Source organism: Berghia stephanieae, chromosome 11 (assembly GCF_034508935.2).
Source record: "Berghia stephanieae isolate SIO BIC M18660-M18661 chromosome 11, UCSD_Bste_1.3, whole genome shotgun sequence".
NCBI classification, from domain to species: Eukaryota; Metazoa; Mollusca; class Gastropoda; order Nudibranchia; family Aeolidiidae; genus Berghia; species Berghia stephanieae.
Window position 1 is genome coordinate 6,104,624 of NC_088370.1, and position 24,778 is coordinate 6,129,401.

General features: G+C 36.8%; 2 protein-coding genes across 2 annotated transcripts; one reads left to right on the top strand and one right to left on the bottom strand.

Annotated features, from left to right (window-relative positions):
- Positions 1–1,032: 1,032 nt before the first annotated feature.
- LOC144956791 (uncharacterized) lies at positions 1,033–5,457 on the bottom strand. Its single transcript, XM_078887516.1, has 3 exons — positions 4,872–5,457; positions 4,089–4,245; positions 1,033–2,279 (listed from the first exon to the last, which is right to left on the bottom strand). The coding sequence occupies exons 2-3, from the start codon at positions 4,158–4,160 to the stop codon at positions 1,182–1,184; spliced, it is 1,170 nt and encodes a 389-aa protein (XP_078743642.1). The 5' UTR covers positions 4,161–4,245; positions 4,872–5,457; the 3' UTR covers positions 1,033–1,181.
- A 2,294-nt stretch (positions 5,458–7,751) lies between these two features.
- LOC144956793 (carbohydrate sulfotransferase 10-like) lies at positions 7,752–24,175 on the top strand. The gene is made up of 11 exons (XM_078887517.1): positions 7,752–7,881; positions 8,878–9,071; positions 9,407–9,438; positions 12,619–12,711; positions 13,522–13,671; positions 14,937–15,053; positions 15,432–15,581; positions 17,103–17,277; positions 18,921–19,105; positions 20,943–21,085; positions 23,154–24,175. The coding sequence occupies exons 2-11, from the start codon at positions 8,897–8,899 to the stop codon at positions 23,251–23,253; spliced, it is 1,320 nt and encodes a 439-aa protein (XP_078743643.1). The 5' UTR covers positions 7,752–7,881; positions 8,878–8,896; the 3' UTR covers positions 23,254–24,175.
- Positions 24,176–24,778: the final 603 nt, after the last annotated feature.

A 24,778-nucleotide genomic window follows, 5' to 3' on the forward strand; every position in this document is an offset into this window, starting at 1 on the left:
TCTCTCGAAGACAGATACTGTGGAAATATTCACCTTAACTACGCCATTCAAACATCTCTCATTCGTCCTTAGTGTTTCATCCATCTTGTTTTGTTGATAAAGGGGAAACCTGAAACGTCCACAGCATCTGTCTTCGTTTAATAAATTGGAGCTTACATTTCAATTCTTATATTTATTTTTTACTTCAAGCTTCAAACAGCAACATTTTCATTTTTCGAAAGTACCACAGAAATATCAAGTCGAACATTTCCCTCTTTTTATATTTTCTAACCCAGCATTCGTACATTCAAATATTATACAGTTTTACACATATCTACAGAACATTTTTTAAAAATAGATTGCCACAATAGGAGAAGCGTGGCTCAGCGTTACGGTCTTTGCTTCATACCCGAAAGGTACCGAGTTCAATTAATCGCCGCGCTGTGTTGCACCTCGCCCAAGCTCACTTTGCTAACGCCTGGGTTATTTCAGTTTTCCCTAGGAAAAGATCCTAAAGACAAATTTCCCCATGGGGATGAATAAAGGGAATTTATAAATTATATTTTATATTTATAATAACTTTAACATCTTTAAAAATTTGGCCCGAAAACTCGTCTTTCAAATATCGATCGATTTAAACGACCCTCATCTTGGCAAACACTCTCAAACCTGGGACCTCGAGAAGAGATGGAAATAAGTCGAGTCAGTCCAGAAATAGCGCTCATGATTCATTCTAATAGAAAGTATAATAAATATCTTTTTTTTAACAAAGAAATTTTCAATACCACATATTCTAAAAAAAAAAAAAAGTACATGTGTTTAAAATTTTGGCCAGAAAATTCGTCCTCCTTCAAATATCGATCAATTACAGTTAACCTTATCTTGTGAAAGAAATCCCTCTAATCTGGGATTTAAAGGATGACTTCGTGAAGTCTCAGGTTTGAGATTTTTTTTTACCAAGAAGAGATTCAATTTAATCGATCGATATTTGAAGGACGAGTTTTCTGGCCAAAATTTAAAATACGTGTTTATTTTGTCATTTTGTTTCTTTGCTTTTTGTTGTTTTTTTTTTCTTTTTGATGGGGGGGGGGGGGGGGGGGTCTTGTTTGTTTTGTTATTGTTTTTTTTTTTTTTTTTTTTTTTTTGTTTATTTTGTTTTGGTTTAAATTTTGTTCAGAGTACGGCAGTATTAATTATACTATTTATTTTGCAGCGTCATCATTTTTGCCGAAAAACTTGACATTCTCGTAGTGAATTCCATCATGTCGTTGTTTGAAAATCAATTGAGCCGGAAACAGGAAGTTGAGAAGCCAGTAATCGCCGAATACCATCGTCATGTTCTCAGTCCATTTACCTGACACTTTCATGTCGAACTTCTTAGCCACTTCTACGAGAGTCTTTCCCTCGATGATCAGACTAAGCTGTACCGTGAAGTAAAACCCACTCCATAGGAAGAACACGATCAAAACATAACATTGAAAAGTTACCAAGGTGAACTCCCAGGATGCGGTGTTGTAATAGAAAAAGTTTAGCAAAGTGTTGGGCAGAAAGTAATCGATCCACCCAGTTGCATCGGGTAGAGTCATCAAGTACGATAAACTAACAGGAAAACAGGCTAAAGAGGTGACGACGCCGTGGAAAGTGAGTACCACAAAGTATCGTTGATTATAATGCCCAACACATCGTCCGATGAAGTAACAATGGTGATCTCTACGAAGTACGCACTTTTTACACAACGTACAGTGGTGCGAACGAGGTGGTTTGTACCTCTCACAAAGCTGACAGTATTTCCACTCAAACCCGAACTTGTCTACTTCCGGTTCGATCGTTTCCGCGTTTTTCAGAGTTTCCGGTGGTTTCTGGAACCAATCGTCTTTGTCCAAAGTCGGCTTGTCTCTGACGTCTGGTAAGTCGGATTTGTAGAGTAAGGAACACCACCAGTTGGCCTGGGACATGACGTAGAGGTAGCAGAAGAAGATTTTGCAATAGTATTGAGTCATCTCGCTGCAGTCCTGCATTATGTACGGAATAATTCGTGTCATTAGCATGAAAAGCATACTGGTGGTTTGGAAGTGGAAAAGAACGAAGGAGAATTTGGACGCTTTGAGTCCTTTGGGGGATTTTTGGTAATGATCTCGGAGTTTTTCCACCAGGCTCTCCTGTTTGTTGTTTTGTTCACCGTTGTTTGTTTTGTCGGTTGCCATGGTGCTGAGATCGGATTTACTTCCGGTGATTTTACCGCTGGTTCTCAGAACTGTAGTGGCAGACGTGGGCGTGTTGAGGTACTTGGCGGTATTGCCCTGGAAAACAACATAGGATAGTATTACTTATTAGTATCCGAACGAGCAATGCTTATTTAGTTAGTCATGTGACCCATATACTGCATATTCATATTCATTGGTCAAAGATTTTAAACTTGTTTTGTTTTCGTTTTTTTTTTTTTTTTGTTTTTTGCTTTGTTTGTTTGTTGTTGTTGTTTTTTGTTTGTTTGTTTTTGTTTTTGTTTTTTTTTTTTTGGGGGGGGGGGGGGGAGTTGGGTCTATTTTTGATGTTATAAATCTCGACAGCACGGGGATCGATCTCGGTTCCTTTGCGTGTGAAGCGAATGCTGAGCTATCCTGCAATCTCTTGAAAATTATTTTGTGTTGATGTAAAGGGCCAAGAAACCCCATGGACGAGGACAGTGGTCGCTAATATAAAGGTGCATTATTATTATTATTATTATTATTATTATTATTATTATTATTATTATTATTATTATTATTATTATTATTATTATTATTATTATTATTATTATTATCATTATCATTATTAATAATATTATTATTATTGTTATTATTATTATTATTATTATTATTATTATTATTATTATTATTATTATTATTATTATTATTATTATTATTATTATTATCATTATCATTATTAATAATATTAATATTATTGTTGTTATTATTATTATTATTATTATTATTATTATTATTATTATTATTATTATTATTATTATTATTATATATTATCATTATCATTATTAATAATATTATTATTATTGTTATTATTATTATTATTATTATTATTATTATTATTATTATTATTATTACTATTATTATTATCATGATTATTATTATCATCATCATTATTATTGTCATTTTTAAATGTATAGGAAAATAGGATTAGAGGACGTAAAAGAGCGAGAATGGATGATCTTTATTGACGACCAGCATCCATTTAGGCTACAAAGTAAGATGCCATCACTCCGAAACAAGAAGATCAATTACATAAGGTGTGTTATCAACTCATCCAAAACACTGAGTTCATACACACTTCCAAGAAGATTGGAACCAGTATATTGTCATCGCATTTTTGTTCCCGACTTTTCATCCATTGTAAATTCGTTGTAGTTGCACAATGTTTGTTTTCAGTCCTCCGGAAGACTGGTTTTACACTTCTAATGAGACTCGAATCACTATTTAGTCATTGCAATATTGTCCCCTATTTTGCATCCATTGTAAATTCAATGTTGTTGCACAAGGTATCTTTTCAGTCCTCTGGTTCTACACTTCCAATGAGACTCAAACCAGTATTTTGTCGTCACACTATTTCTCCCTACTGCATAAAAAAAAAACAATGTGAAATTGAATGTAAACTTCAATTTAATATACGAAAACAGATCAAATGGACGTTTCGGGCTTCCCCCTTTATCAACAAAACAGGATGAATGAAACACTACAGACGAATGAGCTTACAGTACAGTCAATTTCACATTGTTATTTATTTGTTATTTCTTCGAGCTTTGAGCAGCACCATAAATTACACTTGTAACAGAAAAAGAAAGGTAAAGTTACATACCTTCTGTTGTAAAACAAAGGTAAAATGACATACCATTTGTTGTAAAATAAAGGTAAAATAAAATACATTTTGTTGTCAAACAAAGGTAAAATGACAACCTTCTGTTGTCAAAGAAAGGTAAAATGACATACCTTTTGTTGTAAAATAAAGGTATAATGACATACCTTCTGTTGTAAAAGAAAGGTAAAATGACATACATTTTGTTGTAAAATAATGGTAAAATGACATACCTTCTGATGTAAAATAAAGGTAAAATGACATACCTTCTGTTGTTGCCCATTCTGTTGTGACTCGCCTGTCTCCGATTCCCTGGGTTGGTTTTCTGTCTTCTCCATAAATATAATAGTAGTGTTTGTCTGTTTCAGTATTTCAGGCAGACAGAATCACTCATTGGAATTTGGCGACTAAAAGATGTGGATTCTGGAATATTTAAAATGAAGATATCGAGAATGTGTGGTCATTGTTTGTTGAAGATAGAAGTTGATAATGGTGATGATGATGATGATGATGATGATGATGATGATGATGATGATGATGATGATGATATATTATGTATTATGATGTGAGATGAGAGAGATGATGATGATATTATGATATGATGATGAGTGATGATGAGATGATGGAGAGATGATGATGATGATTGATGAGATAATGAATATGAATGATATATGATATATAAAATAATAAAATATATAATAAAAATAATAATAATAATAATAATAAATAATAATAATAATAATAATAATAATAATATAATAATAATAATCAAAAACATATAAGATAATAATAATAATATAATAATAATAATATAATAATAATGATAATAATATAATAATAATAATAATAATAATAATAATAATAATAATAATAATAATAATAATAATAATAATAATATAATAATAATAATAATCATAATAATAATAATAATAATGATGATGATGATAATAATAATAATAATAATAATAATAATAATAATAATAATAATAATAATAATAATAATAATAATAATAACAATAAGCAAAATGTTTCATTAAAATCTCTCTCACCTTCTAATAATGAACTATCCTCAATGAAATAGATCACATTTTAAGCATGCCTGCACGTATCTCATCTCGTCTTGAACGCACACACGGTGTCTTCTATGTAATTCAACCGTGCAGTGTTGGGCACAATCGACTGGGCACAGAACCACAATGGCGACGCGTTCAATAGACTATTGAAATGGTATAGGATCGAACACGTCTGAAAAATCGAACTAAAGTCTCCCACGGATCAATCAATCAATCAATCAATGGATCAATCAGTCAGTCAAGCCACGCTCAGACACGTAACAATAACAACACACGTCCAGAGCTCCACATACACACCTATTACACACATACACATACACATTCACGCTTAATATTAGTATAATAGTTCATGCTATATAGAGTTATTCTTTTGTTTCTGTGGATGCCAAATGGTATCACTTTTATACCTCTCTCTCTCTCTCTCTCTCTCTCTCTCTCTCTCTCTCTCTCTCTCTCACACACACACACACACACACACGCACACATTTCACACATTCAAATATATACGCATATACAGCACATACAAACACTCTCGTATTATTCCAAACACTGTTACAGTACTATTATGTCGTATTCATTCTCCTTACAACCACCCAGTTACCCCTAGCAACAAGACAAACAATTCGACATGCCTGATCGGACACGCTGAACTTTGAACTCTCGTGTGTCGGCAATGGTACTGATGTGTGGCACACACAGACACATACACACACACGCATACACACACTCATACTCAAACACACATACACTCTTACAACAATAGAACTTTACAATAGACCTTTCTTACAACCGATTCATTTCCCATGCACAGTAATCCAGATTAACCATATTGAGTCTGAGTGCCTGTGAGGGTCCAATAGCTCAGTTGATAGAGCACTAGCTTTACAAGTAAAAAGACCGAGATTTATCCCGGTGAAGTCGAGGTTTTTTTCTGCCTCTCCCCCTCCCCCCCCCCCTTTCCCCTGGCCACCTAACAGTGGTTGGGTAGCTGGGTCTGGCAGAAAGTACTTTGCGATAAACTAGAGTCCTGTGTAGCAACAAGCAATTTCTATAGAGATCGAAATAAAACTCCGGCTCCATGGCAAAAACCTCTCAAACCTGGGACTTCAAGGAAGACTTCACAAGATGAGAGTTATTTGAATCGATCGATGTTTGAAGGACAAGATGTCTGGCTAAATTTGTGGAAACGTTTTCTTTTTGAGTTGTTTTTGTTTTTTCTTGTTTGTTTGTTTTTTGTTTTTTTTTTTGTTGTTGTTTTGTTTTTGGTAGTTTTTTTTTGTTTGTTTTGTTTTGATGTGTTTGTTGTTGTTGTTGTTGTTGTTGTTGTTTTGTTTTTGTTTAGTTTTTTTTTTTTTTTTTTTGTTTTTTTTTTTTAAATTTTGTTGTGTGTTTTTTTTTTATTATTTTATTTATTTTTTTTTTTTTATTTGTGTTTGTTTGGAGTGAGGTAAGAGTAATGGCGATGCAATTTGGAGTTAAATGAAACTACAACTCGCATTAACGTTGCTGCTGTCTTGGTGAAAACTTTAAGATATGTCGCCCATTGTTTAAAACTGAAATTAAGCTATTTCTTTATCGGATGAAAAAAAATTGAATTTATGGACTAAAAACTACTCCTTTAAAAATTTTGATAGCAGGCAGTGGAGTAAGACTGTGGACGCGGCTATGTAGTCTAGTGGTATGAGACTCGCCTCCGGTTTAGAATACCCTGAGTTCTAGTCCCGCTTTTAGCTACCCGCGCATAGTTGAGCCCTTGGAAAAGGCTGTTTTACTCACATTCTCTCACCGTACTCAGGTATAAATTGAGTACTTGTCTTGGTCGGAAAAAAATTTGTAATATCACCTAACAGGAGTAATTTCGTGTTTTTCATGTGAAGTGTTGATGTTTGGTACGGACGCCTTGTATAGCGCTTTGAAGTGGATATTGCGCTATATAAATGCTAATTTTTTTTCGGGACAGGGTGACTCAGCGGTACGGTCTTTGCTTCGTACCCGAAAGGTACCGAGTTCGATCACTCACCGCTGCGCTGTCTGGCCTTGAGCAAGTCACTTCGCTCCTAGCTCAATTTGCAACGCTGCACTGCGGCTGACGCCTGGGTTATTCCAGTCTTCTCTTGAAATAGACCCTAGAGACAAACTTCCCATATGGGATGAATAAAGGGGATTTTATTACATTTAAAAAAAAAAATTATTTTCTATCCTTTGATCCCAAAAGTCTAAATAATTTACATAGTATTAAAGAGCAAGAGAAAAGTTGCATGGTTCTAAAATAAAGAAAAAAAATGAATGGCCCTTGGGTTTTACTGGTCAGGAGTTGGGTATATATACAGGTCATAGGTCAACATGGCATTAGTAAACGCTATAATCCGTAAGTGCAGTCTACAGCACGCACATACCGCCGTACAAATATTATTTTTTTAATCCGTAATTAAAATTTTGGCCAGAAAAACCGCCCTTCTAATGTTGATCGTTTCAAATGACCGCCATCTTGCCAAAAACTCTCAAACGTGAGATTTTATTTAAGACTTCCGGTTTGAGAGTGTTTGCCAAGTTGAAGGTCGTTTAATCGGTCGATATTTGAAGGACGGTTTTTCTGGCCAAACTTTTAAATACATGGTCGTTGATTTGTTGATTATTTATTTTTTTTTTTTTTTGCAGATACAGCACCATGTCGTACTCTGGTAAAACAAATATTTAAAAATTTGGCCAGAAAACTCGTCCTTCAAATATCTATGGATTTAAATGACCCTCACCTTGGCAAAAACTCTCAAACCTGGGGACTTAATGAAGACCTCGTGTGAAGTCACAGGTTTGAGAGTTTTTTCCACGATGAGGGTCATTTAAATCGATCGATAGTTGAAGGACGAGTTTTCTGGCCAAATTTTTAAATATGCGTTTTTCCAGAGTAAGGCAGCATAGGTATTAACACTACAATATCCCATTAATCTTTCCCATGTTTACACTTGCAATACCTGACACACCAAAGGTAAGGGATGTTTTAAAATTAGTTAGAATTAATTTCGAGAAGTCCCAGGTTTGAGAGCTTTTGCCCAGATGATGGTTATTTAAATTTGATCTATAATATTGTTTGAAGGACGAGTTTTCTGGCCAAATCTTTTAATAAGAGTCTTCCAGAGTACGGCTGTTAATGGCTTAATGTGAACATTCAAAATAAGATCAACCAAGTCCAACATTAACAATGAATTATAATTTCCATGCAAGGATCAATAAAGTATATATTATTTATTATTATTATTATTATTATTATTATTATTATATTATTATTATTATTATTATTATTATTATTATTATTATTATTATTATTATTATTATTTTTATCATCATCATCATCATTATTATTATTATTATTATTATTATTATTATTATTATTATTATTATTATTATTATTATTATTATTATTATTATTATTATTATTATTATTATTATTTGATATAGGGCCAGTATCTACAAATTGTGCTCAGATGTGCTTTACAATAGTTTGGGTTTTTTAAAGGGTTTTTAAAGGGCTTTTTTTTTTTTGGTATCACACAAGTTCATTTATTCGAAAAGCGCTTTGAGCACGTCCAGTGGATATTGCTCTATGTAAAAAAGCTCACGTATACCTAATTCTTTCTCTCTTTCTCCCCCCCCCCCCCCCCCACTCTCTCTCTCTCTCTCTCTCTCTCTCTCTCTCTCTATCTATCTACCTATCTCTATCTATCTCTCTCTCTCTCTCTCTCTCTCTCTATCTATCTCTCTCTCTATCTATATATCTATCCACCTATCTCTCTTTCTATCTCTCTTACCTCTATCTATCTACCTATCTATCTATCTATCTATCTCCCTCTATCTCTCTCTCTCTCTACCTCCCTCTCTCTCTCTGTCTATATATTTACCTATCTCTCTCTCTCTCTCTCTCTCTCTTTCTCTTTCTTTCTTTCTTTCTTTCTATCTTTCTTTCTTTCTTTACCGATCTCCACAGGGCATCATTGAAGATAAGAATGTCTAAATCCAGGACCCCAGGGAGTCATTCCAAGAACCCCCCACAGGCACAAATATCTTCTCACATCACCGCCATCTTGTGTAGCCGGAGAGGGGTTGTCATAGCAACGGCGGTGTCTTTGTTTGTTTACCTCATCATCTTCCACTTGTCAACGTCAAAGACAAATTACAATGGTATGTAATCATAATCACAATAGTAATCATTAACGGTTACACAAGCAAGCTCGTAGTGTTATTCGGCACGATAAAAATAACTCGTTTAATAAATAAAAGAAATGAAAGAATTGTATGTTATACATTATTACGTATTTCAAAGAAACGTTTTAAGATTTTGTTATAAAGAAGAAAAAAAGAATTTTTGCATGCATTACTACTGCCTCTGAAATGCCTTGGAAGGGAGCTCCAGAAAATGGGATGCCGAATATTCAAACGATTCTTCTCCAATTTTACAAGTTATTTTTTGGTTTCATGACATTGACAATGTGATTATCGTATTTCGTTTATTCCAGACATCATTGGTCAAGGTGGTCAACACTCTTCGGTAAGTAATCCATATATTCTTTTTTTTTTTAATAGGGTTGGGGATCAGCTTTGTTGCGGAAAGCCAATGTCAAATGTTTATCATCGAGCACAGAATAATTGGTAAATCTAAAAATAATAAAACTATTTTTTTGACACATTGATGTACGTGTGACTTGCCAACCTTTTTAAAAGAAAGGATAACTCTATCACCAGTTGACTCGAATGAAAATTAAGAAAATCTGTTGCAGCATAATGCCGTAGCCATCGTTAATATATTATATTCTGACACTAGAACCCTGTAGGACTGGCAGTTTGACGTCATTTTTTAGGCTTGTGTAGCGTCTAGTGAGTTGTCGTTAGCAGAGCTCAAGGAAACAATTTATTTCATTGGCTGAACTATTAAATACAACTCACGATTTGTTTTCTTTTGTGACAAAAGACTGGCATTTTGACGTCATTTTTTGGTCAGTGTCAGGCTATAACTTTACGATGGCTACGGTAATGTTCGGTCCTAAATTTGACCTTTGCCTTGACAATTACCCCTAAAAAAGCTCAAAATTTGGGCACCCTACCGGATCGATCAACATTGATGGCTCAAAAGATTTGTCTCAATCTATGTTAATTTCCACAATCCAGTAGAATAATATAGAAGATACAATAATCATTATCGCCCATAAAAGGATTTTAAAAAGCTTTGGTAGTCCATGGCAGGAGCCAGACCTTCATCGGCCAACCCCGACACAAAAGTCCACAGATACAGAACGTCTTGGAGTATAGCTCGCCGAATACGCTTCAACAGCCGTAACGTCACTTCCTTCGTAATAACGCACAGTAACTTAGTAACTGGCTCTAAACTATCGGAACAATGGCGGACGCCCTTATGAAATATTTCTCCGACGAGCATAAAAGCGTATCCAGAGGGGGAAAAACATTATAAATCTGATCATGTTTTGACTTTTACACATTCTGATCACAAGACATATGAAAAGTTCTAGCGAGCATGAAGAATAAAAAGTACCGAATTTCTTTGTTTAGAATCACGACGGCAACCGTTGCTGGGCGACGTGACATCAGACTATTGAATCAAATTCCATCACGCTCTGCAATACAATACGCTGGAGTTGGGTGATCGAATGTTATCTAGATTATAATAAGTCGTTTCCTCCATGAGCCTCAGATTTCGGCAAGCTCTGATTCTAGCACGCTTTTTAGCTTCTCTCGAGAACCCGCTGGACCCCGATAGAGTCCGGCGAGGACTGTATATACATGAAGTGGTGTGTCACAATTTTTAAATCAACGAGTTTTGAAGTTTAAGAAACGAATTTAGCTCTACCTCTAGATTAAAGATTTGAAAAAAGTGTGAATGGAACAGTGCCATACAAGTTTCCCAGGTAACCAGGAGGTTTGATGTTCGATCCCCCCCCCCCCCCCCAGTCCAGGCAGGCTGATTTCTTTTGCTTGTATTTTTTTTCTGTACGTTGTCTGCCCCCCCCCCCCCCTCCCCCCTTCTTATATTAAATATAAAATGTGTTAAAACGGCGACATTTGGAAGTTAATTATTTTAAGAAATTACATTCATTCTTCTTATCGGAGAGACCTATGTATCACCATAAATAGAATATCCTAATATTAAGTGAATGCATTATTTACCAAATTCAGTCCCCTGATTGGTGGACAAAGAAAAATTACAAAGACCTTTCGACACAGGACTGGTATCATAGTGTTGTAACTTGTTGTTTTAATTAATTGTTTGATTGTGTGAGTTTTGTTCACTCGTAAAACCCATCGACCACCCCCGCCCCCCACCCCCGATAGTGTTTACATGTGTGCTGTCCAATTAGGAAAGATTACTAACCCCCAACTTGCTCACTTGGACAACATGGGTGATTCCTGTTGACATCAGACATCCTGTTTGATGGATTATCTATATTCCTTCATGGAATGCCTAGGCGACGGGATCTTATGGTGCCGTTGCGAAAGGGCGTAATTTTTTTGGTACTCTTAACCCTCTCCTTACCAGCCATTTTCAGAATTTTCCCCAAAACTTCACACCCAGCCAACACAAAAACAGACATTTCATACTCAAACAGGAAAGCAACAAGCACAGTCTATACGTAATATTGTTCGACAATATAAACTCTATTACAGAATGTAAATTGTTTTATAGATGTAGCAAAAAGAAATAAAATCTGGATGAGAATAGTGACGGTTGCATCGTAACAAATGTGACGATTTTCCAATAGGTGGTAAGGATAGGGTTAATAGTGTTTGTTACTGTGTTGGATAAAACTAAAGGACAGAACATGTAATCAACGCAATCAATTAATAGACCTAAAAAGTCCATTTATTATGGTGTCTGGTCGTAGCCATCGAACTTATAGCCTGACACTAAAACTGACCCATATTTTGACGTCATGTTTAGGTTTGTGGACCACCTAGTGAGTTGTCTTTAGAAGCAGTGGTCAAGGAAACAAGTGATCCCATTGGTTAAACTATTGAATACAACTCACGATTTGCTTTCTTTTGTGGCCAAAGACTTGTCTTTTCGAATGCCACGGTCCTTGTGTCAGGCTATAAAAGTTAAGGATGGCTACGGTTGAATACAACAAAGGGACATGACTTAAACGCATTCACCTAATAGTCCTAAAACGTCCATTTATGACGAATCATCTAATAGTCCTAAAACGTCCAATTATGACGTCTCACATAATAGTCCTAAAATGTCCATTTATGACGTCTCACCTAACAGTCCTAAAACGTCCATTTATGACGTCTCTCCTAATAGTCCTAAAACGTCCATTTATAACGTCTCACCTAATAGTCCTAAAACATCCATTTATGACGTCTCGCCAAATAGTCTTAAAACGTCCATTTATGACGTCTCTCCTAATGGTCCTAAAACGTCCATTTATGACGTCTCACCTAATAGTCCTAAAACGTCCATTTATGACGTCTCACCTAATAGTCATAAAACGTCCATTTATGACGTCTCACCTAACAGTCCTAAAACGTCCATTTATGACGTCTCACCTAATATTCCTAAAACGTCCATTTATGACGTCTCATCTAATAGTCCTAAAACGTCCATTTATGACGTCTCACTTAATAGTCCTAAAATGTCCATTTATGACGTCTCACCTAATAGTCCTAAAACGTCCATTTATGACGTCTGGTTCTATTTCACCCCTGCAATCCTCAGATTTTGGTGTCGGACCATATCAAGGCTACAGCTCCGAACCCCTTGGATCCGATAGGCAAAGAGTTGGAGCTGAGGAGGAAACTTTATGAAGAGGTAAAAATAAAACATACTATGTATCTATGAAATGGGAAACAGAAGGCGTAACGTCCCACATTATTCCCTTCCGGTTCAAAACTCATTGGAAGTGTGTGACCAGTCCTCAGGAGGGCTAACAATAAATAGGTTACATACTGAATCAAAAGGTGGTATAGCTTTTTTAGTAGCAGGGTGTATAGGCAGATTCTTAGGATTACGGGGCGTAAAATAGCGAGGATGGATGATCTTTATTGACGACAAACATTTATTTAGGCTAGAAAATAAGATGTCATTACTCTGAAACCAGAAGATCGGTTAAACAGTGTATGTATACAGTCCTCCTGAGGACTGGTTTCACACTTCCAATGAGATTGGAACCAGTATTTTGACATCACACTATTGTTCCCTATTGTTTTTTATAGTCAAAAGACCAATTTTGCTGTATTCTAAACACAAAAATACCATCGTCAAACCATGAGATCACCACCTCATCATCAGCGTGGTCGTTGTCATTATCATCATCATCATCGTCGTCGTCGCCGTTGTCATCATCATCATCATCATCATCATCATCATCATCATCATCATCTTCTTCATCATCATCATCATCATCATCATCATCATCATCATCATCATCATCGTCATCATCATCATCGTCGTCGTCGTCATTATTATCATCATTATCATCATCATTCTCGTCATCATCATCATAATCTTCATCATCATCATCATCATCATCATCATCATCATCAACAACAACAACATCATTATCATCAACATAACTATTACATTGACAAACGACAGATAATTCTTCTTCTCTACATACAGAAATGCTCCCACCAACGTCAAGAGAGATACATATGGGAGCTGTTCCTTCACGCTCCCTCCAAACTGGCTGTGTGTCGCATACCAAAGGCAGGATGTACGTTTTGGAAGAGACTGTTCCGATATTTGAATTCTGAACACAATAGAGTCAATGTAAGCATTAGAAATCAGTCTTCTTCTTCTTCTTCTTCTTCTTCTTCTTCTTCTTCTTCTTCTTCTCCTTCTTCTTCTTCTTCTTCTTCTTCTTCTTCTTCTTCTTCTTCTTCTTCTTCTTCTTCTTCTTCTTCTCTTTTTCTTCTTCTTCTTCTTCTTCTTCTTCTCTTCTTCTTCTTCTTCTTCTTCTCCTCCTCCTCCTCCTCCTTCTTCTTCTTCTTCTTCTTCTTCTTCTTCTTCTTCTTTCTTTCTTCTTCTTCTTCTTCTTCTTCTTCTTCTTCTTCTTCTTCTTCTTCTTTTCTTCTTTTCTTCTTCTATCTTCTCATCTCTTCTTCTTCTTCTTCTTCTTCTTCTTCTTCTTCTTCTTCTTCTTCTTCTTCTTCTTCTTCTTCTTCTTCTTCTTCTTCTTCTTCTTCTTCTTTCTTCTTCTTCTTTCTTCTTCTTCTTCTTCTTCTTCTTCTTCTTCTTCTTCTTCTTCTTCTTCTTCTTCTTCTTCTTCTTCTTCTTCTTCTTTCTTCTTCTTCTCTTCTTCTTCTTCTTCTTCTTCTTCTTCTTCTTCTTCTTCTTCTTCTTCTTCTTCTTCTTCTTCTTCTTCTTCTTCTTCTTCTTCTTCTTCTTCTTCTTCTTCTTCTTCTTCTTCTTCTTCTTCTTCCTCATGTTCCTCAACCTCCTCCTCTTTCAGACAGGCAATGCCATCATACTACAAGCACTGCGTCATGTTGTATGCTCTCAGAGCGGTCAGGAGTATTTGGTGACTTGATGTTGTCACTATTTCTTCTATCAGATTTTCCATTCTTTTCGGGCTCGTGGAAAAAAAGCTCTGTTATCGATAATATGTTGTTTTTACTATACTCTTAATCTCTCACATCTTCACGTGCCTCCATCACATAAATAAAGAGGTTGAGCTTTTATTTAGGGAAATATCCACTAAACCTACTCAAAGCGATATACAAAGGACCCCTAGCCAACAGCAACATGTAGCATAAATGACGAGATATGACGCCTTTTTGGGCAATAATACAATTTAATTTAGAGCAGAGTTAATGGCTAGATACACATTTTACACCTGAGTAAGGTGAGAGAATGTGCGTCAAGAGATTTGCCAAAATGAGGGTCATATAAATCGATCGACATTTGATAGACGAGTTTTCTGGCTAAATTTTATCAATACATGTTTTTCCAGAGTACGACAGTTAATTTGTTAATCCATGCTACATTTATACACATAACAATCGATAAAACGATTCGGTTTTACCCCTCGTCAGATTTCCAGTCCATTTGATATTGACAGAATCCAAGCGCATTTCGGACCATCGACAAGTTTACCTACCTACGACTATCATACTCCAGAAGGGAGAATTAAGGTGGACGCAAGCACAAAGGTAGGTATATATCACCGTCACTATCATCATCATCATCATCATCATCATCATCATCATCATCATCATCATCATCATCATCATCATCATCATCTCCATCATCATCATCCTCATCATCATCATCATCATCATCATCGTCGTTATCTTTATCATCATCATCATCATCATCATCATCATCATTATCATCACCAGTTTAGATCTTCTGATCCTATCGAATGGATTTTAGAGCATTTTTAGATCATGCTAAGAGAAAATTATCTATTTCTAAAGCTATTTAAAGTGACATTTTCGTTTTTTTCTGCGATATTTTGATATTTCAAGTAGACAACTGTGCATTTGACATCTATTACAAACATCGATGCTATTTCCTGCCATTTCCAGGTGATGATGGTACGAAGTCCTTACAGAAGACTGTGGTCTGCCTATGTAGACAAGTTTGTGTTACCAGAGTGGTGGTTGGACCATGGGAAGTCTATTATGTTTGCACGGAAAGACGTGAAGAATATTAAGAGTTGTCCTGATGATATCGGGGTATGGCTGGATCTCCCCCCCCCCCCCCCCCCCCTTCTCTCTCTATCTCTCTATCTATCAATCTATCTATCTATCCATCTATGTCTGTGTGTATGTGTTTGGGGGGATGGGTGTGTGACAAGTTTGTGTTACCAGAATGTTGGTTGGACCATGGGAAGTCTATTATGTTTGCACGGAAAGACGTGAAGAATATGAAGAGTTGCCCTGATGATATCGGGGTATGGCTGGATCTCTCTCTCTCTCTCTCTCTCTCTCTCTCTCTCTCTCTCTCTCTCTCTCTCTCTCTCATATATATATATATATATATATATATGTATATATATATATATATATATATATATATATATATGAACGTATGTACGCATTCATGTATATAAGCATGATAGATATTATATGAGAGATGTCTAAGCAATCTAATAATACACGCAGACCATCGTCATATCAGTTGTAAACACTATGTGACGATTGGTCCAGTGGTTTTCGAGTCTTAGTTTTTTTATATAATATATATATATATATATATATATATATATATATATATATATATATATAATACAAATTGTATTATTGACAATCTTAAGGATTACGCCGACTGAGGACGTGTAAAGAGACACAGAAACGAACGTCTCGGCCACAAAAAATGTGAGTGACAATTTGTATTCTATATTAGCTCTAACCATCATTATCGAGCACTTTCGTACCTACGAGTACCCACCAACACTCATATATATATAAATATATATATATATATATATATATATATATATATATATATATACATATATATATATATATGTATATATACATATATATATACATATATATATATATATATTATATATATATATATATATATATATATATATATATATATATATATATATATATATATCTTATTATATAATTGGCAAATTGGATTTTTAAAACTAAGCTCGAAAACCACTGGACCAGTCGTCACATAGTGTTTACAACTGACATGCCGATGGTCTGCGTGTATTATTAGATTCCTTGGACATCGTGATTATTTTAAATAGCTAAATCGAATTTGTTTGATCAAATCTCATCGAAAACAGAAGCCATCATTTTTAGCACATGTGCTGTGTGTCAAACATTCCGGTTAGCGAGTTTGATAATGAGGTGGGAGTACTTGCATCGATACCAGTTAGTGGTTCCTCTCATTATTTCGAATACAATCAATTTCTTCAAATTAATATGAACAATTTCCCGTTCTTCTTCTTCTTCTTCTTCTTCTTCTTCTTCTTCTTCTTCTTCTTCTTCTTCTTCTTCTTCTTCTTCTTCTTCTTCTCTACTACTACTACTACTACTACTACTACTACTACTACTACTACTACTGCTGCTGCTGCTGCTGCTGCTGCTGCTACTACTACTACTGATATGTGAAATATTTAGCTTTTATAGTCTACTAAAAGGGACTTAAGTGAGAACTAATCACCTAACTGGCGGTCTATAAATAACAACAAAGAGCTGAGTGACGTCAACTTCAATCATTCTATTCCACAGTTTGAAGAATTCTTAGAATACTCTTTGATAAACCACGAGCGACACTGGCGACCTATCACTGAACTTTGTGACCCCTGCACTTTCAGGCCAAAGTTCATAGGTCACGTGGATTCGACATTTATGAGGGATGCGCGATACATTTTGGCCACACAGGGGCTGGGATCGTTATTAGCAGGTTGGTGTTTATTCCATTTCATTGTACGCATATTATAAATCTCTTTTAGGTTTGAAAAAGGTTACGATTCAATATTATTCTACTCCTAATAAATAATAAATCTTAATGATGTCAACCTTACAAATATAACCAAGCATTATTTTTTTTTAATTCCCTTTATTCATTCCATAGAGGAAATTTATCTTTAGGGTCTATTCCAAGGAAAGACTGGAATAACCCAGGCCACAGCCGCAATACAGGGCCGCAAACTGAACCACTGAGCTAGGTAAGGTGACTTGCTCAAGGTGACACAACGCATTGGGTACGAAGCAAAGACCGTACTTCTGAGACACGCTGCCCAATGATCTTGTAGCGATAGGGAACACATTATGGAAATTCGAGAAACAAGATCAGAATGTAAGACTCTTGTAATGTCCCCTTCATTTCAGTAGCAAGTCTGGCCGATATTCAGGAGGTCTGAGGTTTGATCCCTAGTGAGCGTTTTGTGATGATTGTTTGTTTGTTTTTGTTTTGTGGTTTTTTTTAATTTGTTTTTTTTTGTTGTTGTTTTTTTTGTTGTTTTTTTTTAATGTTTTTTTTTCTTGTATTAGTCTCTCTGCTTGTCTGACACTGTTTCATACAGACTTTTTCATATTTCTATCATAGACAAGTGATCATGATCGTTATTCTCATCGGTGGATCCGCAAAGAGATGTCTAGCTTTATAACACAGCCATGATGGACATGGTCATTGATCGGATTAGTGACAATGATTGCATAAAGTGTTGCCGCTATGTCATTGTGTCCTTGGATGAGACCTTTTCATACATTGCATCAATTGAATCAGGTGTAAATGGGGAGCTTGCTACAAACATTGACGGATATTACGAGTTTTTGTGAGTTTTTTAAAGTCACCTAACAGACTATTTGTACTGTATGAAATGAGAATTTGGTACCGCTTCTCAACTTGGTGGATATGAGTTATATCAAATGTTCATCATCATTGGCGTTATTATCATCATCGTCTTACATCAACATAATCATCATCATCATCATAATCATCATCAACATCATCATCATCATCACATCATGATTATCGTTGTCGCCATCATCATCATCATCATCATCATCATCATCATCATCATCATCATCATCATCACGATCATGATCTTTATCATCATCGCCATCATCATCATCATCATCATCATCATCGTCATCATCATCATCATCATCATCACCATCATCATCCCCATCCTCATCATCACCATCATCACTATCTACCCTACCATCACTCCGTCCAACCACCAGGGTATAGAGAAGACAAGCGGCTGACCAATGATATAGAAAATTTAATCGACTACCACTTCCAGCTGTTCCAGCAACGCAAACCCCTGCACCATCATCATCATCATCATCATCATCATTATCATCATCATCATCATCATCTTCATCATTATCATCATCATCATCATCATCATCATCATCATCATCGTCATCATCTTCATCACCATCATCATCGCCATCCTCCTCCTCCTTCTCCTCCTCCCCCTCATCATCATCATCATCATCATCATCATCATCATCATCATCATCATCATCATCATCATCATCATCATCATCATCATCATCACTATCTATCCTACCATCACTTCGTCCAACCACCAGGGTATAGAGAAGACAAACGGCTGACCAATGACATAGAAAATTTAATAGACTACCACTTCCAGCTGTTCCAGCAACGCAAACCCTTGCACGATTGTCTGACGGAAGAGACCCTGGCAGGCAGGGTATGGAAGGCACTCCAACTAAACGGATACTTTAAACTAGACCACGATTTTCCACATGAACGGGTGAGTATGTTAAAGTTACAGTTGAGCTTTTATATAGCGCAATATCCAACGTAGGTCAGCGGTACTGTCTTTGCTTCGTACCCGAAAGGTAAACAGTTAGATCACCCGCCGCTGCTTGATGTGGCCATGAGCAAGTCACCTCGCCTAGCTCAATTTGCGGCGCTGCACCGCGGCTGACACCTGGGATATTCAGGTCTTCCCTTGGAATAAACCCTAGAGACAAATTTCCCCTATAGGATGAATAAAGGGAATTTTATTTTATATTTTACTTATTGAATGTGCTCAAAGCACTTTACAAAGGGTCCCTGACCAACAACAACACGTGACATAAAGAACGAGACATGACGCCTGTTATGCGATAATACATTTTTTCCCAAGAGAGACAAAACTGTTAACGGCCAGGTACTTAATTTACAATTGAGTACGGTGAGAGAATGTGAGTAAAGAGTCTTTTTCCAGGTCTCAACTACCCAGGACCTTCCGATCCGAAAGCGAATGCCATATCACAAGACCACATAGCCGCATATTATGAAAATAATGAATAGGGAAAAAATTTATGTCAAAACACTGGTTCCTATTTCATTGGACGTGTAAAACCACTCTTCTGGAAGACTGGATACATACCTTGTTCAATTCATCTTCTGGTGTCAGAGTGATGGTATCTTGTTATCTATTCTTCTAGTCTATACATATGCTGCTATGTAGTCTTGTGGTATGACAATCTTTTTCGGATCGGAAGGTCCTGGGTTCGAGCCTCGCTCGGCGCATAGTTGAGTCCTTGGAGAAGGCTCTTTACTCGTATTCTCTCATCGTACTCAGGTGTAAAATTAGTACTTGGCCGTTAACAAGAGTTGTCGCTGTCCGAAAAAATTGTAATAACGCCTAACAGGTGTCATGTCCCGTTGCTGTTGTTGTTGGCCAGGGACGCTTTGAGCACGTTTAGTGGATATTGTGCTATAAAAAAGCTCAATTTTTTTTTTTAATTTGGTCGCCAATAAAGATCATCCATCTGCGCTCTTTTGCGTCCCGTAATCCTAAGAATCTGCCTTTACTGCCTGATATTGAAATAGTTATATCACCTTTATGTAACCTATTCATTATTAGTACTCCGAAGGACTGGTCACATACATACACACTCCCAAGGATTTAGGAACCAAAAGAGTGGAGGGTTTGATGTCACGACTTTTCTTCTCTATTCTATCAAAACTGTAAAACAAAAACGAATGCGACTACAAAATAATGATAATGCTTCCGGTTGGGTTCTCAGTTGATAGAGCACTTGGTTCACGAGCAAAGGTACGGAGGTCAATCCCGGGTGAAGTGGAGATTTTATTTTTTCTGACTGAACACCCTTACCCCTCCCCTTCTATCCACTCAGCAGTGATTGGGTAGTTCGGACTAGTTGATTTGGCAGAAAGTAGACTTTACAATAGACTAGCGTCCTATCCAAAGTGTAGCAAGCAGTTGTTATTGTCCACTTCACGTTATAGAAACCGGAATAAACTCTGGCTCCATGGACCTAATGGTTCCGAAGGACTAGGTTTTTAACAAAATTGATTTAATAAGTGTTAATATGTTGACCTAAGACTCGAATTCGAAGTATCTGACTCACTTTCACATAGTAGAAGGAACAAGATTAAATTCACCCAGCTCTTTGTTTTTGTTTTTAACCAGCCGTTTTTATGAGTTGTTTCACCAACATTTAAGGCTACACATATTTTTGTGTGTTGCTACGTTATATCCGTGTGGCGGATGTTGTGAATTTATTAACTAAAGGCATTGCATCAAGACCGTTGTGAGATTATTGGTCACATTAGCATTTTTTTCTTCTTGGCAGGTCAAAGCAGCTTTAAACGGTACCGCTCCGAGACAAGCCAGAGATTCCGTGGTCGAGATCTTTCTTGAAGAGTTCAGACGAAGCCCTCAGGCCTTCGGGGCATGGAAATCACAGAGGGATGTTATCTTCTTGGAAGCCTACAGGTAATGGGAGCGATCTATATTCATGTTTTCGTCCAATCAAGTAATCAATCAAATGATTTGTTGCCGTTCAACGATTGGATATTTCTTAACAAATATAAATACGCTGCTTTGTTTATGAAAGTTGTAAACATACCCATGTGTCAAGCTGAACACAATGACCAATCGTGATGTTCGACATTTCAAAAGTTGTGAACACTTTTCGCTATGTGGGTCACTTTGAGCACATTTTGCAAGATGGCCAATGACCTCGAGCACCTGGGAAGGTACTATAGAGCATTCCTATTAGCCAGTTGATTTTTGACCAATCAAAACATGGAATTTGTTACACACCTTCTACACACGTGCTCGGTAAACATAGTTGGTTGTTGATAAAAAATAACGTGAATGAAATTGACATCTCTCTGATCATTGTTATTGTTTTAATACCGCCAAATGGGTGACTAGTTCTCACACGATTTTCTCGATCATATTATAAACGTTGAAGTTTACACATGATAGTTTTATGTTTTGGTTCAATTGATCAAGCGGTAAAACAGTGGGTATTTTACTTACACACATACCATCAATAGTAAAACATGTGTAGTTTGCTATGTTAACCAATCACTGCCGTTGTTTACATTATGACGACTGTCCAAGAGGCGTGGTTATCTATGTGTCTACAAACCAGTAAATTTAGGACTAATCAAATCCTTGGATTTATCCCACACCCTCAAACCGTGATACCGACCAACAAATGACGTCAAAAGACAAGTCTTTGGCCACTAAATAAAACAACTCGTGAGTTGTATTCAACAGTTCAACCAATGGGATCACTTGTTTCCTTGAGCACTGCTAATGACAACTCACTAGGCGGTCCACAAAGCTAAAAATGACGTCAAAATATGGGTCTTAGTGGGTTTTAGTGTCAGACTATGAGTTAACGATGGCTACGAGACAACTCACGAGGCGGTCCACAAACCTAAAAATGACGTCAAAATATGGGTCTTAGTGGGTTTTAGTGTCAGACTATGAGTTAACGATGGCTACGAGACAACTCACGAGGCGGTCCACAAACCTAAAAATGACGTCAAAATATGGGTCTTAGTGGGTTTTAGTGTCAGACTATGAGTTAACGATGGCGACGAGACAACTCACGAGGCGGTCCACAAACCTAAAAATGACGTCAAAATATGGGTCTTAGTGGGTTTTAGTGTCAGACTATGAGTTAACGATGGCTACGAGACAACTCACTAGGCGGTCCACAAACCTAAAAATGACGTCAAAATATGGGTCTTTATGTCTGGCTACGATGGCTACGCTCAAGCCCACTCGGACAAATATAGCTGGTTGTTTACAAACAATAGAACGGAAGAAGATGACAGCATGTAATTGTGATGTGATGTGGTCTTGTGGTATGACACTCGCCTTCAGATTAGACGGTCTTGGGTTCGAGTTATGCTCTGAGCGGTTCGTAGGTGAGTCCTTTGAAAAGGCTCTTTACCCACATTCTCTCCCCGTACTCATGTCGGAAAGTAAATGTAATATCGCCTAACAGACGTAATGTCTCGTCCTACATGTTAGGTGTTGCTGTTGGCTAGGGACTCCTTGTAACGCGATTTGAGCACGTTTAGTGGATATTGCGCTTTATAAAAGCTCACGTTCTCAACTAAGCGCCGAGTGAGGAGCAAACCCAAGACCTTCCGATCCGAAAGCGAGTGTCAGCAGACCACAAGACCACGTGTTATTCATTCAAATTCTATATTTTCTTCTTTTATGCGGCTATGTGGTCTTGTGGTATGTATGACACCGACCTTGGAAGGTCCATGGTTCGAGTCTCGCTTTGAACGGCGATGTCCTTAGAAAAGGCTCTTTACTCACATTCGCTTATTCGGGTGTAAAATGAGTACCTGGCCGGTAAAACTGCGTTGTCTCTGTCGAAAATAAATTGTATAACGCCAAACAGACGTCATATCTCGTACATGTTAAATGTTGCTATCGGCTTGGGATCCCTTGTAAAGCGCTTTGAGTATCTTTAGAGAATAGTGCACTACAGAAAAGCTAAATTATTTGTCTTTGTTTTCCATTTCAGAAATGTTTCGAATGTGACCAAGAATAAGATTGTTCAGCGTTACTATGACGACTTCGATATGTTTGGGTTTGACAAGGCTTATCCTGGATCTTTATACTAACGTGATCTTCTTTTGTAGGTTTGATAACCCAGATTGTTGTGGCTCATTGTTGTAATTGAAATACTCTCAAACGGCCCCAAAATATTGTTCATTATGCATTGTTAATAACTGAGCCCATAGCTGCACTCGGTTATCAGACCTGCAAATCGTTGAGTCCTTGGAAAAGAGTCTTTACTCACATTCTTTCACCGTACGCATGTGTAAAATGAGTACTGACTTTTAAAAGCGCTGTCTCTGTCCGAAAAATAAATTGTATATCGCCTAACAGGCACAATACTATTTATGGGGGGAAAAGTAGAAAAGCAACCTTCAGAGGCATTAGGGTCATAAAGCCGGAGTTTATCCCGGATTCTATAGCGTGAAATTGACAACAAAAAGTGTTTGTCATCCTATTGATCGGAGGCTAATATATCGCAAACTAATTTCCGCCAGATTTAAAATACCCAGTTACCCAATCTCAGCTTTTGGGTGAACATTGGGTTGGGGGGGGGGGGGGGGGGGGTTGTCAGAAAAAAAATCTTGACTGCATCCAGGATCGACCACGATTCCTTTTGCACCTGAGTACGGTGAGAGATTGTGAGAATAAAGCCTTTTCCCAGGACTAAACTTTGCACCGACCAGGGCTTGAACCCAGCACTATCCGATCCGAAAGCGGGTGTCATACAACAAGACCATCGCTAATAGCAGATAGAACAAAAAAGAGGTGCGACCCGTTTACCCATACCCCCCCCCCCACCCCCCCTGATTTGGTCTAGTGTGCCTATTGAGTTGGTGCGACGTGTACTTATTTATTGCAGGTTTCATAACCTATTTTATTATGGGCTCATTGTTGTAATGGAAATATCATGTAAATGAGATGTAAATGTAGCTGAAATGTTCATTTTCAGAAGTGGATAAATAAAGTTCATATTATCTTATCTTATCTTAAAAGTTTAAGTTTTTAAAATTATTATCATTGTGTCGGACGGGTTGAAATAGATGCCAAAACGTCTAAGCCAAATATCATAAAATTGCAGGTCTGATAACCCAACACAAATAATAACATTGGATTGATTTAACTTGACTTGAGATTTAATATAGGGCAATATCTACCTAAACGTGCTCAAAGCGCTTTACAAGGCATCATCTGCATTCACAGTATTGACAGTTGAGGACACTGAATTGTCTTCTGGCATTTTTCTACTCATTCCATTTCTTGTTATTATCATTATCATGGATAGTGTAGAGTGTTAGTGTTAGTACAAAATTTAATAGACACCTATAAGATCAATACGCTTCAACAGTCGTAACGTCACTTCCCTCGTAATGACGCATGGTAACTTAGCAACTGGCTCTAAACTATCGGAACAATGGCGGACGCACTTATGAAATATTTCTCCGACGAGCATAAAAGCGTATCCAGAGGGGAAAAACGCAAAAAAACATTATAAATCTGATCATGTTTTGGCTTTTACACATTCTGATCACAAGACATATGAGAAGTTCTAGCCAGCATGAAGAATAAAGAGTACCTATTTTCTTTGTT

What these genes read in the sequence shown, in the direction of transcription:
- LOC144956793 (XM_078887517.1), top strand. Translation starts at nt 8,897, where the DNA reads ATGTCTAAATCCAGGACCCCAGGGAGTCATTCCAAGAACCCCCCACAG. An exon ending in GGAGGAAACTTTATGAAGAG is followed by an intron (nt 12,712 to 13,521) that starts GTAAAAATAAAA and finishes CTCTACATACAG; the next exon opens with AAATGCTCCCACCAACGTCA. An exon ending in CTGAACACAATAGAGTCAAT is followed by an intron (nt 13,672 to 14,936) that starts GTAAGCATTAGA and finishes ACCCCTCGTCAG; the next exon opens with ATTTCCAGTCCATTTGATAT.
- LOC144956791 (XM_078887516.1), bottom strand. Translation starts at nt 4,160, where the DNA reads ATGGAGAAGACAGAAAACCAACCCAGGGAATCGGAGACAGGCGAGTCA. An exon ending in AGAATGGGCAACAACAGAAG is followed by an intron (nt 2,280 to 4,088) that starts GTATGTCATTTT and finishes GTTGTTTTCCAG; the next exon opens with GGCAATACCGCCAAGTACCT.